Source organism: Cervus elaphus, chromosome 2, assembly GCF_910594005.1.
Source record: "Cervus elaphus chromosome 2, mCerEla1.1, whole genome shotgun sequence".
NCBI classification, from domain to species: Eukaryota; Metazoa; Chordata; class Mammalia; order Artiodactyla; family Cervidae; genus Cervus; species Cervus elaphus.
In genome coordinates this window covers 6,151,074-6,163,893 of record NC_057816.1, presented here as the reverse complement: position 1 = coordinate 6,163,893, position 12,820 = coordinate 6,151,074, and the positions used below count along the sequence as shown (strand labels likewise).

Sequence of the window (12,820 nt, the reverse complement as noted above, 5' to 3'; positions counted from 1 at the left end):
TGATATTGTTGATATTTCCCCTGGCAGTCTTGATTTCAGCTTGTGATTCATCCAGCCTGGCATTTCACATGATATACTCTGCATATATGTTAAATAAGCAGGGTGACAATATACAGCCTTGACATACTCTTTCCCCAGTTTGAACCACCCCGTTGTTGCGTGTCTGGTTCTAACTGTTGCTTTTTGACCCAAATACAGGTTTCTCCAGAGACAGGTAAGGTGGTCTGGTATTCTCATCTCTTTAAGAATTTTCCACAGTTTGTTGTGATCCACAGTCAAAGGCTTTAGCATAGTCAATGAAGCAGATGTTTTTCTGGATTTCCCATGCTTTCTCTATGATCCAGCAAGTGTTGGCAATTTGATCTCTGGTTCCTCTGCCTTTTCTAAACCCAGCTTGTACATCTGCAGGTTCTCAGTTCACATTGCTGAAGCCTAGCTTGAAGGATTTTGAGCATAACCTTGCAGACATGTGAAATGAGCACAATTGTATGGTAGTTTGAACATTCTTTGGCATCACCCTTCTTTGGGATTGGAATGAAAACTGACCTTTTCCAGTCCTGTGGTCACTGCTGAGTTTTCCAGATTTGCTGGCATATTGAGTGCAGCACTTTAAGAGCATCATCTTTTAGGACTTGAAACAGCCCAGCTGGAATTCCATCACCTCCACTAACTTGGTTTGTAGTAATGCTTCCTAAGGCCCACTTCACACTCTAGGATGTCTGACTGAAGCTAACTGACCACCCCATTGTGGTCACTTGCACATGCATAGCCCAGCCCTTGGTCAAGGGCTCATGGAGAACACGGGGAACTTCCACACCAACTTTTGGTACCCAATTCTATGTAGCTTCTTCCTCTCCAGTGCCCTGCCTTGCAGATTTTAAGTACTCTCACAACCCTGAACTCTATTCCCTGTCTCCTCAGCTTCATGAAACCACTGTACTCTGCCTGGGCTCCAGGTCTGTCCTCCATGAGGAGGAAAATTTCCCTTGACAGACATCCAGAGGTTCATCTCATGAGTTTCCCTTCTCTCAAGGGTCACAGTCCTGTGCTATTTATTGTCCAGTGCCTAGTATATTTCCTCCAGTTTTATAGTAGTTTTTGGTGGGAGGACTTATTTGGTACTGTTACTTTATCATTGGAAGAAGTCCCAATATATGATTTTGATATATGTTCACAGTGCCACAAGATTGAAATTATTATATCTACTTTTTCTTTAATAATTGAACAGCTATATCAAGAGGTAGTTTGATACTAATGATTATGTCATTCTTTCCCCCCTGTGTCCACCCCATCTTAGCAAAGTGGTACAAATGTAAACTCATTTTTTCAAAGGGCATGCTGGTTTATTTAGTAGTTCTTTAAGCAAAGGCTTATGGAATAGAAAAATTTTAAGTTTCTCATTCTTTAATGGTAGTTTGGCTCTCTAGAAGTCCAGATTCAAAGTCAATTTCCTTCAGATGTTTGAAAATAGTACTCAGTTATCCTCTGGCATCTGGCATTGTTGATGAGAAGTCTAACTCATGTTTCTTTTGGCTAATTTGATTCTCTTTTGTAGCTTTTAGGATTTCCTCTTTATCCTTGTTATTCTGGGTTTCATTGTGATATGTTTAGCTGTGTGGTTCAGTCATTATTTATTCTGAAATTTTTTTAATTTTAAATTTTTTAGTGTTTTTGTCTTTTAAAAATCTATTATTGTCTTTTATCTTTTTCCTCTTTTAATTGATATATAATTCCCATGTCATAAAATATACCATTTTAAAGTGTACAATTCAGAGGTTTTAAGTATATTCACAAAGTTGTACAACTATCATTGCTATTCATAACAATAGACTTTCATCATCCCCAAAAGAAATCCTGTACCCATTAGCAGTCATTCCTCTTATCCCTACCCCCTGTCCTTTGGCAAATACTAATCTACTTTCTGTCTTTATGGATTTGCCTATTCTAGATATTTCATATAAACAAAATAATATGATATGCGGCCTTTTGTGTCTGGCTTAATGAAGCATAACGTTTTCAAGATTCATTTATGTTAGTATGTAGTATGTAACAGTACTTCATTTCTTCCTATGGCTGAATAATATTCCATGTTTTGTTAACCTCTTCATCATTTGTTGGACATTTGGGTTGTTTCCACTTTTTCCTATTATGAGTCATGCTTCTATGAAGTTTCACCTACTACCTTTTAAATATGCTCTTTTAGAGTATCTGCTATCCATAGGGCTTTCATTTCAAACACTATCTTTAATTTCCAAGATTTCTAATAGAGTTTTTTGCCATTGCTTTCTGTTTAATCAATGGCAGTGTATTCTTATTTCATGACTTCTTTTTATATTTGAGGATATAAAATATAGAGCAGCTATTTAAAAAAATATATTTATTTTTGGCATGCTGGGTCTTTGTTGCTGCGCATGGACTTTCTCTAATTGTAGTGAGTGAGTGCTACTTTTTTTTTAATTTTAATGGGAGGCTAATTACTTTACAATATTGTGGTGGCTTTTGCCGTACATTCACATGAATCAGCCATGGGTTTACATGTGTTCCCCATCCTGAATCCCCCTCCCACCTCCCTTCCCATCCCATCCCTTAGGGTCATCCCAGTGCACCAGCCCTGAGCACCCTACCGTGTCTCATGCATTGAACCTGGACTGGCACTCTATTTCACATATGATAATATACATGTTTCAATGCTGTTTTCTCAAATCATCCCACGCGAGGGCTACTTTTAACAAAAAGTCGTGGACTCCAGGGACTCAGTTGTTGTGGCTCATGGGCTTACTTGCTCTGCAACAAGTGGAATCTTCTTGGACAAGGGATCAAACCTATGTCCCCTGCAATGGCAGACGAACTCCTATCCACTATACCATCAGGCAAGTCCTACAGCACTTAGTTTAAAGTTCCTTTCAGGTTGTTTTATTAATTCTGTTTCCTCTGGTATACACTCTGTTGGTTGATATGTGTCATATTTTTCATGTTATTGGTCTTTGTTGGTTGGTAATTTTTAGTTAAGAGCTGATTGTCCATGATCCCTTTGTCCTGAACACATCCTGCATTGCAGCATTCCAGTAGGAGGTTCTCTGGATTGCTGAGCCCTTGTCGGCAGGGCCTATATCTTGAACTAAAACTTTGCTTAAGTGGCAAGGTAAAAACACTCTTGTATCTTAATAGAATATACTGTTCCGAGTCTCATCTGCATTACATTCCATGGCTCTAAGGCCCTTATCCTGCATCACTAATGCTGCTGCTAGCATCACTTGACTTGTAACCAACCCTCAGGTAGACAGGTACCAAATCTTTGGCTTTTGTTCATGTTTTGTTCTGTCTGTGGCCTCTGTGGCTCTTGGTTTTAAACCTGTTGGTGTTGCAATATTGGCCCCATGTTTTTATTCCAGTCCATGCCCCAAACATGGGACATCTCTTATCCTTACTACCACTGTGGACTCTCTCTTTTTCATTTCTGAAGATCAGGGAAGAATACAAAATGGAGTACAAAATGAAATACAAATGTATACCTTGGAATACAAAATGAAGCAGGGCAAAGGCTAACAGTTTTGCGAAGAGAATACACTGGTCATAGCAAACACCCTCTTCCAACAACATAAGAGACGGCTCTACATATGGACATCACCAGATGGTCAGTATCAAAACCAGATTGATTCTATTCGTTGTAGCCAAAGATGGAGAAGCTCTATATGGTCAGCAAAAACAAGACCGGGAGCTGACTGTGGCTCAGATCATGAATTCCTTATTGCAAAATTCAGACATAAATTGAAGAAAGTATGGAAAACCACTAGGCCATTCAGGTATGACCTAAATCAAATCCCTTATGATTATATAGTGGAAGTGACAAATAGATTCAAGGGATTAGATCTGATAGGCAGAGTGCTTGAAGAACTGTGTATGGAGGTTTGTAACTTTACACAAGAGGCAATGATCAAACCATCCCCACGAAAAAGAAATGCAACAAGGCAAAATGGTTGTCTGAGGAGGCCTTACAAATAGCTGAGAAAAGAAGAGAAACTAAAGGGAAAGGAGAAAAGGAAAGATATACCCATCTGAATGCAGCATTCCAAACAATAGCAAGGAGAGAAGAAAGCCTTCCTAAGTGAACAGTGCAGAGAAATAGAGGAAAGACTAGAGATCTCTTCAAGAAAATTAAAGATACCAAGGGAACATTTCTTGCAAAGATGGGCACAATTAAGAACAGAAATGGTATGGACCTAATAGAAACAGAAGAGATTAAGAAGAGGTGGATAGGATACAAAGAACTATACAGAAAAGATGTTAATGACCTGGATAACCACAGTGATGTGATCACTCACCTAGAGCCAGACATCTTGGAGCGTGAAGTCAAGTGGGCCTTAGGAAGCATTACTACAAACAAAGCTAGTTCAAGTGATGGAATTCCTGCTGAGCTATTTCAAATCCTAAAAGATGATGCTCTTAAAGTGCTGCACTCAATATACCAGCAAGTTTGGAAAACTCAGCAGTGGCCATGGGACTGGAAAAGGTGTTTTCATTCCACTTCCAAAGAAGGACAATGCCAAAGAATTTTCAAACTACCGTACAATTGTGCATATTTCACATGCTAACAAAGTAATGCTCAAAATTCTCCAAACCAGGCTTCAACAGTACGTGAACTGAGAACTTTCAGATGTTCAAGCTGGATTTAGAAAAAGCAGAGGAACCAGAGATCAAATTGCCAACATCCATTGGATCATAGAAAAAGCAAGGGAATTCCAGAAAAAACATCTACTTCTGCTTTATTAACTATGCTAAAGCCTTGGACTGTGTGGACCACAACAAACTGTAGAAAATTCTTAAAGTGATGAGAATACCAGACCACCTTTCCTGTCTCCTGAGAAACCTGTATTTGGGTCAAGAAGCAACAGTTAGAACTGGGCATGGAACAACGGGCTGGTTCAAATTGGGAAAAGAGTATGTCAAGGCTGTATATTGTTACCCTGCTTATTTAACTTATATGCAGAGTACATCATGTGAAATGCCAGGCTGGATGAATCACAAGCTGGAATCAAGATTGCCAGGAGAAATATCAATAACCTCAGATATGCAGATGACACCACCCTAATGGCAGAAAGTGAAGAGGAACTGAAGAGCCTCTTGATGAAGGTGAAAGAGGAGAGTGAAAGGCTGGCTTAAAACTCAGCATTTTAAAAACTAAGATCATGGCATCCAGTCCCATCACTTCATGGCAAATAGATGGGGAAACAGTGGAAACAGTGACAGATTTTATTTTCTTGGGCTCCCAAATCACTGCAGATGGTGACTGCAGCCATGAAAATTCAGGACTGATATCCTTGAGGATTGACTGGTTTGACTAATTAAAATTGATTTCTGCCCAAATAACTTCTCATCCTTTAAGGAAATTCTTAAGATTTCTAGAGAATTCCAAATTATTGACAAATTTGAATTATTGACAAATAATTGACAATAATGAGAATTATTGACAAAACTTTTTCTCGTGTATCTACATTTGTTTTCCCCATTCTATATTGTATTACTACTTTATAGGATTCAGGAACAATTTTTTCTTATTTCACAGAAAGGTAATTGAATCACAGGGAAAAAAAGGGCGTTGTCCTAGGTGAGAAAGTCAGTGGTAAAACCAAGTACTGATGCAAGTCATCCTGGTTTAGTGCCAATTTCATTAAACTTCAGTGCAGCGTAACCTTGCTGCCATATTATCTTGGGCTTTGTGATCGAATTGTGCTTGAAAAACAAACTAATGGCAAGAAAAATAGTACCTGTTAAGATTGGTAGCTAGAACTTGATCTTGGTAAAGTTTATACTTTCTGAGATGGTTAAAGCTTTATTAGGTACATAGTATGAATGCTTTAGAAAAAAGTTGTCATTATTATAGGATATCTTTTATTATTAAAATTTTAAAGTTGAATTCTTATGTAGTATCAACATTGTCAGCCTCATTTATAAGGTAGAACTTGTAGAGATGGATGTATCTTTATTCATATTTAATTTTCCATTTAACACTATTGTAGAGGGGGACTAAGAGATGCATTTTATAAAATTAGAAATTTGTTTTTTTTTCCCTTTATAATATTACTGCCAGAGTACAGAAAGTAGGAAAGATAGTGCATACTTTGAAGTTCTGTTTGTTGAATATGATCCAGGACACACTGATACTTTGTGTAAAGAGTTCTAAATTGATGTATATAAATATACCAAGTAGTTAATTGACAATTAAATTAGCAAAAGTTTGCTTTTCTTTATTAAAGACTATCTCTTAAAGGACAGACCATGCAGTATTAGGTCAATGCCTGAGAGGGTCATTCTTGAATTTTTCTGCTTCAAGTTCTAAGTTAGCTCACTTACTGGATTTGTATTATTAAACAGTGAATTGATTTATTAAAAAGTATAAGAATATCAGTTAGAACTAGCAACTCAGAAGATTTCTGGCATTGGATATGACCTTGTGGAAATGAATTGAAAATACAAATTGATTTAGTGATTTTTCAATTTGTGTAAAATTGAAAACATGAGATTAAATATCTTAACCCCATAAAGTAATTCTAAATGTTCAATCAGTTTGCTGATTCATAGCCATTTCCAGTTGTATTTAAAATTCTGCAGATAATCTTTTCATCAGGGAAAAGCCTTCTTGACTCATCAGTTTAATGGACAACTGCAGAAACTATGGTGCTTATCCAAACTGCTTGTTCTCTGTTGTTGCCATTTCTTCTCACACAGATATGCAATCCATACTGCCTGGATTCTTTGCAAACCTGAATTGGACTTCAGAGGAGGCCAGCCATTCTCAGGATACATCAGGGCTAAGACCCTTCCAGGTGATTTTTGAGGCAAGTTTTGCTATGGTTCTATAAATTAATGGTGTTTTGATTCTTATTTTTCTACAAATGTAATAACAGGAAAGAAAAGCTTAGGTCCTTTATAGAACAAAGTTGAAATAAGGCATTGGTTCCCAGACTTCCCTAACAGATTTTAAATCACTTGGAAACTTTGAAAATAGTGATGTTTGTGTTCTACTCTAAGAGGTTATGATTTAATTGGTCTTGGGTGTTGGATTAGTCTGCTTGGGCTGCCATAAAAAAAAATACCACATGTTGGGTGGCTTAAACAACAGAAACTTATTTTCTCATGCTTCTTCATGAAGTTACAAGTCCAAGTTCAAGGTATCTTGTCACCATTTGCTCACATGATCTTTCCTCTGTACATATGTGGAGAGAGAGCTTTCTGGTGTCTCTTCCTCTTCTTACATGGACAGTCCTATCAGATTAGAGGGCCACACTTATGACCTCATTTAACCTTATGACATCCCTAAGGCCCTGTCTCCAAGTAAGTCAAAACAGTGGCTAAGGCTGCAACAGATGAATTTTGGGGAACAGTCCAGTCTGTAAGAGGTGTGGCCTGGGCTTTGGAATATTTTTAGAATCCCAGATAATTCCTAAAGTGCAAGTGAATTTGAGAACCACTGAAATAAACCATTATTTGATTTTGGATCTCCTGAAGAAGAAAGCAAAAATGGATGCCCAGTGCAGATCCTATTTAAATATTTTTATTAGGTTGGTTTAAAGATTTTTATTGATTTATTTGTAGCCCAGATTTGTGAGAGTGACAATTGAGTCCTCCATTCCCATTATCAATTCTCTGATCTTTCCTTTCTCTGAACTGGTGGAGACATAGACTATGTTAAACACTCTCCCAAAAAGCACTTGGGAGGCTGTTCTCCATGTTGGAACAATTATATCCTTCTTCTAAAAGGAAATGAACATGGTATCAGGACAATAGATATCCCTGGCTGTGCCATATCTTGTTTAGGGGAATGAAGGGTAAATAATTTGGAGCAGTTAATGGTTAGCCAAACAGAGGCAAAAGGAGAAGGGGGCAGCAGAGGATGAGATGATTGACTAGCATCACCGACTCAGTGGACATGTTGTTGTCCAGTCCCTCAGTTGTGTCCAACTCTTTGCAACCCCATGGACTGCAGCATTCCAAGCTTCTCTTTCCTTCACTACCTCCTGGAGTTTGCTCAAACTCATGTCCATTGAGTCAGTGATGCCATCCAACCATCTCATCCTCTGTCATCCCCTTCTTCTCCTGCTTTCAGTCTTTCCCAGCATCAGGGTCTTTTTCAGTGAGTCAGTTCTTCCCATCAGGTGGCCAAAGTATTGGACCTTCAGCATCAGTCCTTCCAGTGCATATTCAGGCTTGATTTCCTTTAGGATTGACTGGCTTGATCTCCTTGCTGTCCAAGGGACTGTCAAGAGTCTTCTTCAGCACCACAGTTCAAAAGCATCAGCTCAGCCTTTTTTATGGTCCAACTCTCACATACATACATGACTATTGGAAAAACCATTGCTTTGCCTATATGGACCTTTATTGGCAAAGTGATGTCTTTGCTTTTTAGTACACTGTATAGATTTGTCATAGCTCTTCTTCCAAGGAGCTTTTAATTCCTTTTAATTTCAGGGCTGCAGTCACCATCTGCAGTGATTTTGGAGCCCAAGAAAATAATGTCTATCACTGTTTCCATTGTTTCCCCATCTATTTGCCATGAAGTGATGGGACCAGAAGCCATGATCTTGATTTCCTGAATGTTGAGTTTTAAGCCACCTTTTTCACTCTCCTCTTTCACGTTCATCAAGAGGCTCTTTAGTTCCTTTTCACTTTCTGCCATTAGGGTGGTGTTATCTGCATACCTGAGATTGTTGGTATTTTTCCTGGCAATCTTGATTCCAGCTTGTGATTCATCCAGCCCCACATTTCATGTGATATCCTCTGCATATAAGTTAAATAAGCAGGGTGACAATATACAGTCTTGACATACTCCTTTCCCAATTTGAACCAGTCCATTGTTCCATATCTGGTTCGAACTATTGCTTCTTGACCCAAAAACAGGTTTCTCAGGAGACAGGTAAGGTGGTCTGGTATTCTCATCTCTTTAAGAATTTCCCACAGTTTGTTGTGATTTAGCATCGTCTTTAGCATAGTCAGTGGAGCAGAAGTAGATGTTTTTCTGAAATTCCCTTGCTTTTTTCCATGATCCAACAGATGTTGGCAATTTGATCTCTGATTCCTCTGCCTTTTCTAAATCCAGCTTGTACATCTAGAAGTTCTCAGTTCATGTACTGTTGAAGCCTAGCTTGAAGGATTTTGAACATTGCCTTGCTAGCATGTGAAATGAGCACAATTGTACCATAGTTCAAACATTCTTGGGTTTCCCTTGTGACTCAGCTGGTGAAGAATCCGCCTGCAATGCGGGCGACCTGGGTTCAATCCCTGGGTTGGGACAATTCCCTGGAGAAGGTAAAGGCTACCGCTTCAGTACTCTGGCCTGGAGAATTCCATGGACTGTATAGTCCATGGGGTCACAAAGAGTCAGGGACTTTCACTTTCACTTGAACATTCTTTGGCATTGTCCTTCTTTGGGAGTGGAATGAAAACCGACCTTTATAGTCCAGTGGTCACTGCTTAGTTTTCCAAACTTGCTAGCATATTGAGTGCAGCACTTTAACAGTGTCATATTTTAGGATTTGAAATAGCTCAGCTGGAATTCCATCACCTCCACTAGCTTTGTTTGTAGTAATGCTTCCTAAGGCCTACTTGACCTCACACTGCAGGTGAATGGCCACACTATTGTAGTCATCCAGGTCATTAAGACCTTTTTTGTACCGTTCTTCTGTGTTTTCTTGCCACCTCTTCTTAATATCTTCTGCTTCTGTTAGGTCCTTGATGTTTCTATCCTTTTTTGTGCCCATATTTGCATGAAATGTTCCCTTGGTATCTGTAATTTTCTTGAAGAGATCTCTAGTCTTTCCCATTCTATTGTTTTCCTCTATTTCTTTGCATTGTTCACTTAAGAAGGCTTTTTATCTCTCCTTGCCATTCTTTGCAACTCTACATTCAGATGAGTATATCTTTCCCTTTCTCCTTTGCATTTCAATTCTCTTCTTTTCTCAGCTATTTGTAAGGCCTCCTCAGAAAACCACTTTGCCTTATTGCATTTCTTGAATCTGAGCAAATTCTCGGAGATAGTGGAGGACAGAGGAGCCTGGCATGATGCAGTCCACGGGGTTGCAAAGAGTCGGAGAGGACTTAGCAACTGAAGAAGAAGAAGAATAGTTATAAAACTATTCTTGTCAGGTAGCAAAAACAAAACAAACAAACAAAAAGCCACTTGATTCCAGTGAACCATGGAAAACAGTGCTAGAAAAGGAAATCATGTATTTTACTCAGTCTGAACAAAAAGTGATAACTCTTATACCTAACATATGTATTATTTAAGCCTCCTGACAACTCTATGAAGTGGCTAGGACAAGAATTTCAGAGAATTTGACTGACTTTCCCAAGGTCATTCCATAGTTAAGTGACAGAATCTGAATCAGAGTCTTACTCATATTGATCAGTGCTGTTTCAATATTTATTCATTCCGTTAGGTACCTGTGTTTGTTGATGATAGCTTCACTGTCCTAGAAAGAGTCCCAAGATATTACTTGATCCCAAGGAACTTGCAATCTAGGAATATCAAGGAAATGATAGATAAGTAAACAAATAATTACAATACAGTGTAATAGACATTTTTCTCTGGGTATAAGGAGTTCAGAGATGAAATAATAAAAAATTATCATCAGAGTGATAAAATTTCTCTTTTTTTCCCTATTGCAAAAGCAGTGTTTCTCTCAAGAAAGTCAAAGTGTACATTGAGAGCACAGGTAATTTGACTTAATCAAGGTGCATGTCTGGGTTCATATTTTCTCACATAAGAGTGGGCTGTTTCAGTTTAAGGTTTCCAGAACAGTACACCTCCAGTCTATGGCTGTGGGAATTGGTGATTGGAAATAAGTAGAGGTCAAGGTCATTGGAGCTCGGGAGGTCAGAGAATTTTGGGACTAAGTTCTCACCTAGACTGGTCATCTGCTTGGATGTGGAAGTCAACCAAGATGATGACAGGACTTAGAGTACAGAGGACGACTGAACTTGGTGCCAGTTAATCAGTTGGTGATCGGTGGGCAGAGGTAAGAGTAGTATAACCTCAGAGGAACAAGGACTTCCTGAAAGCATTTGTTCTGTTATATCTCATTGTCTTTGATACTGTGCAGCCTTTAAACAGATATTTGAATGAAGAGAATGAGAAGAGGAAAAGGGGAGGTTGTGAAAAGATTTCATCATACATGTATACTTCAAGTGGGGAGAAGGGTCAGGTAACAAGGTTTATAGCAAAGGCTGATGAATGGAGACATCCGTGAAAAGGTGATAATAAGTGATCCACTGCTTTGGGCATGTGGGGAAAGCTAATTCCAGGGAAGACTGAGGGAAAACTTCATTTAAGAGAGATGCTGGGCGGGTCCCAGCAGCTCGGGCGGCGGGAGGAGCGGCAGCGGTCAGGCTACTCAGCTTCGCGAAGGCTCTCGGCGCGCCGCGGCCCTCAGGCACCTGGCTCTCGCCCGCCCCGCCGCCACGATGCCCAAGAGGAAGGTCAGCTCCGCCGAGGGGGCGGCGAAGGAGGAGCCCAAGAGGAGATCGGCGAGGTTGTCAGCAAAACCGGCTCCTGCAAAAGTGGAAACGAAGCCAAAAAAGGCGGCGGGAAAGGATAAATCTTCAGACAAAAAAGTGCAAACAAAAGGGAAAAGAGGAGCAAAGGGAAAACAGGCGGAAGTGGCCAACCAAGAGACTAAAGAAGACTTGCCTGCAGAAAATGGAGAGACTAAAAACGAGGAGAGCCCAGCCTCTGATGAAGCAGAAGAGAAAGAAGCCAAGTCTGATTAATAACCACACACTCAGTCCTGTCAGTGGTCCCTGTTTCCCTTCTTGTACAATCCAGAGGAATATTTTTATCAACTATTTTGTAAATGCAAGTTTTTTAGTAGCTCTAGAAACATTTTTAAAAAGGAGGGAATCCCACCTCATCCCATTTTTTAAGTGTAAATGCTTTTTTTTAAGAGGTGAAATCATTTGCTGGTTGTTTATTTTTTGGTACAACCAGAAAATAGTGGGATATTGGATATGGGAGGCTTTGATTGTCTTGGGTGTCAGCTTAACATTCCATAGATGGGGGGTAGCTTTTATATCCTATAATACAAAAGCATACTAAATGGCAGTTTGGAGTCAGTTGTGCATTTAATGTCTTGAACACTTTAAATTACTTCTCTTCCCATTTTGTTTTGGTAGAATTATTTCCTACAGCAAACCACTTTTTGATCTTGGCTCTCCTGGTCAGAATTTTGTGCACTATACTATAACATCTTTGGTCGTGGTAGTCCAGTTTTCCTAGTAACTTGGTTAATGTGCTGTGAACGATTGACAGTTTGGGTATGTAGTGTATATGATATTAAATTGTGAATCAGTGGGACTTATGATGTAACAACATATCAATATTTGAAGATATTGGTACTTGATATCCTGTTAAGGAAAGTTGCTCCAAATTTTAAGCTGGAAAGTCACTGGAATAACTGTTAAGAATCACAACTACATGATATTTTAGATTTCTGGTACGTATGTGAAGAATTGTGTACAAATTGAAATGTCTGTGTAGTGATCCTCAAAACAACCAATAAAATCTCAGTTATAAAAGAAAAAAAAAAAAAAAGAGAGAGATGCTGGTGGGACTTCCCTAGTGGTCCAGTGGTTAAAACTCTGCACTTCCAGTGCTCCTACTGCAGGGGGCATGCATTGAATCCCTGGTTTGGAAACTGAGATCCCACATGTGGCGCCAGGTGGCCAAAAAAAGGAAAGGTTGCTGGGTTTTGTGTTTATGCTCAGTCCTGCACCTTGGAGTCCATTAGGCTGGGTAATATGTCCTTCCAAAAACAATTTGATTTTGCTA

The 12,820-nt window shown here is 39.2% G+C and overlaps 2 protein-coding genes across 7 annotated transcripts in view; both read left to right on the top strand.

Moving 5' to 3' along the window:
* Positions 1–12,820, top strand: part of LOC122708866 (CAAX prenyl protease 2) — a 79,067-nt gene that overhangs the window by 29,757 nt on the left and 36,490 nt on the right. For 5 of the 6 annotated variants that reach the window (XM_043925593.1, XM_043925613.1, XM_043925633.1 and 2 more), the window contains one exon: positions 6,727–6,836. The exons of the other annotated variant lie outside the window; for it this stretch is intronic. In XM_043925593.1, coding sequence (XP_043781528.1) covers positions 6,729–6,836 — 108 coding nt within the window. In that variant the 5' untranslated portion in view covers positions 6,727–6,728. The remainder of the gene's footprint in view (positions 1–6,726; positions 6,837–12,820) is intronic. 6 annotated transcript variants of the gene reach the window in all.
* LOC122708916 (non-histone chromosomal protein HMG-14) lies at positions 11,345–12,533 on the top strand. Its single transcript, XM_043925743.1, has one exon. It carries the CDS (start codon positions 11,458–11,460, stop codon positions 11,761–11,763), a length of 306 nt encoding a protein of 101 aa, XP_043781678.1. The 5' UTR covers positions 11,345–11,457; the 3' UTR covers positions 11,764–12,533.

What these genes read in the sequence shown, in the direction of transcription:
- LOC122708916 (XM_043925743.1), top strand. Translation starts at nt 11,458, where the DNA reads ATGCCCAAGAGGAAGGTCAGCTCCGCCGAGGGGGCGGCGAAGGAGGAG.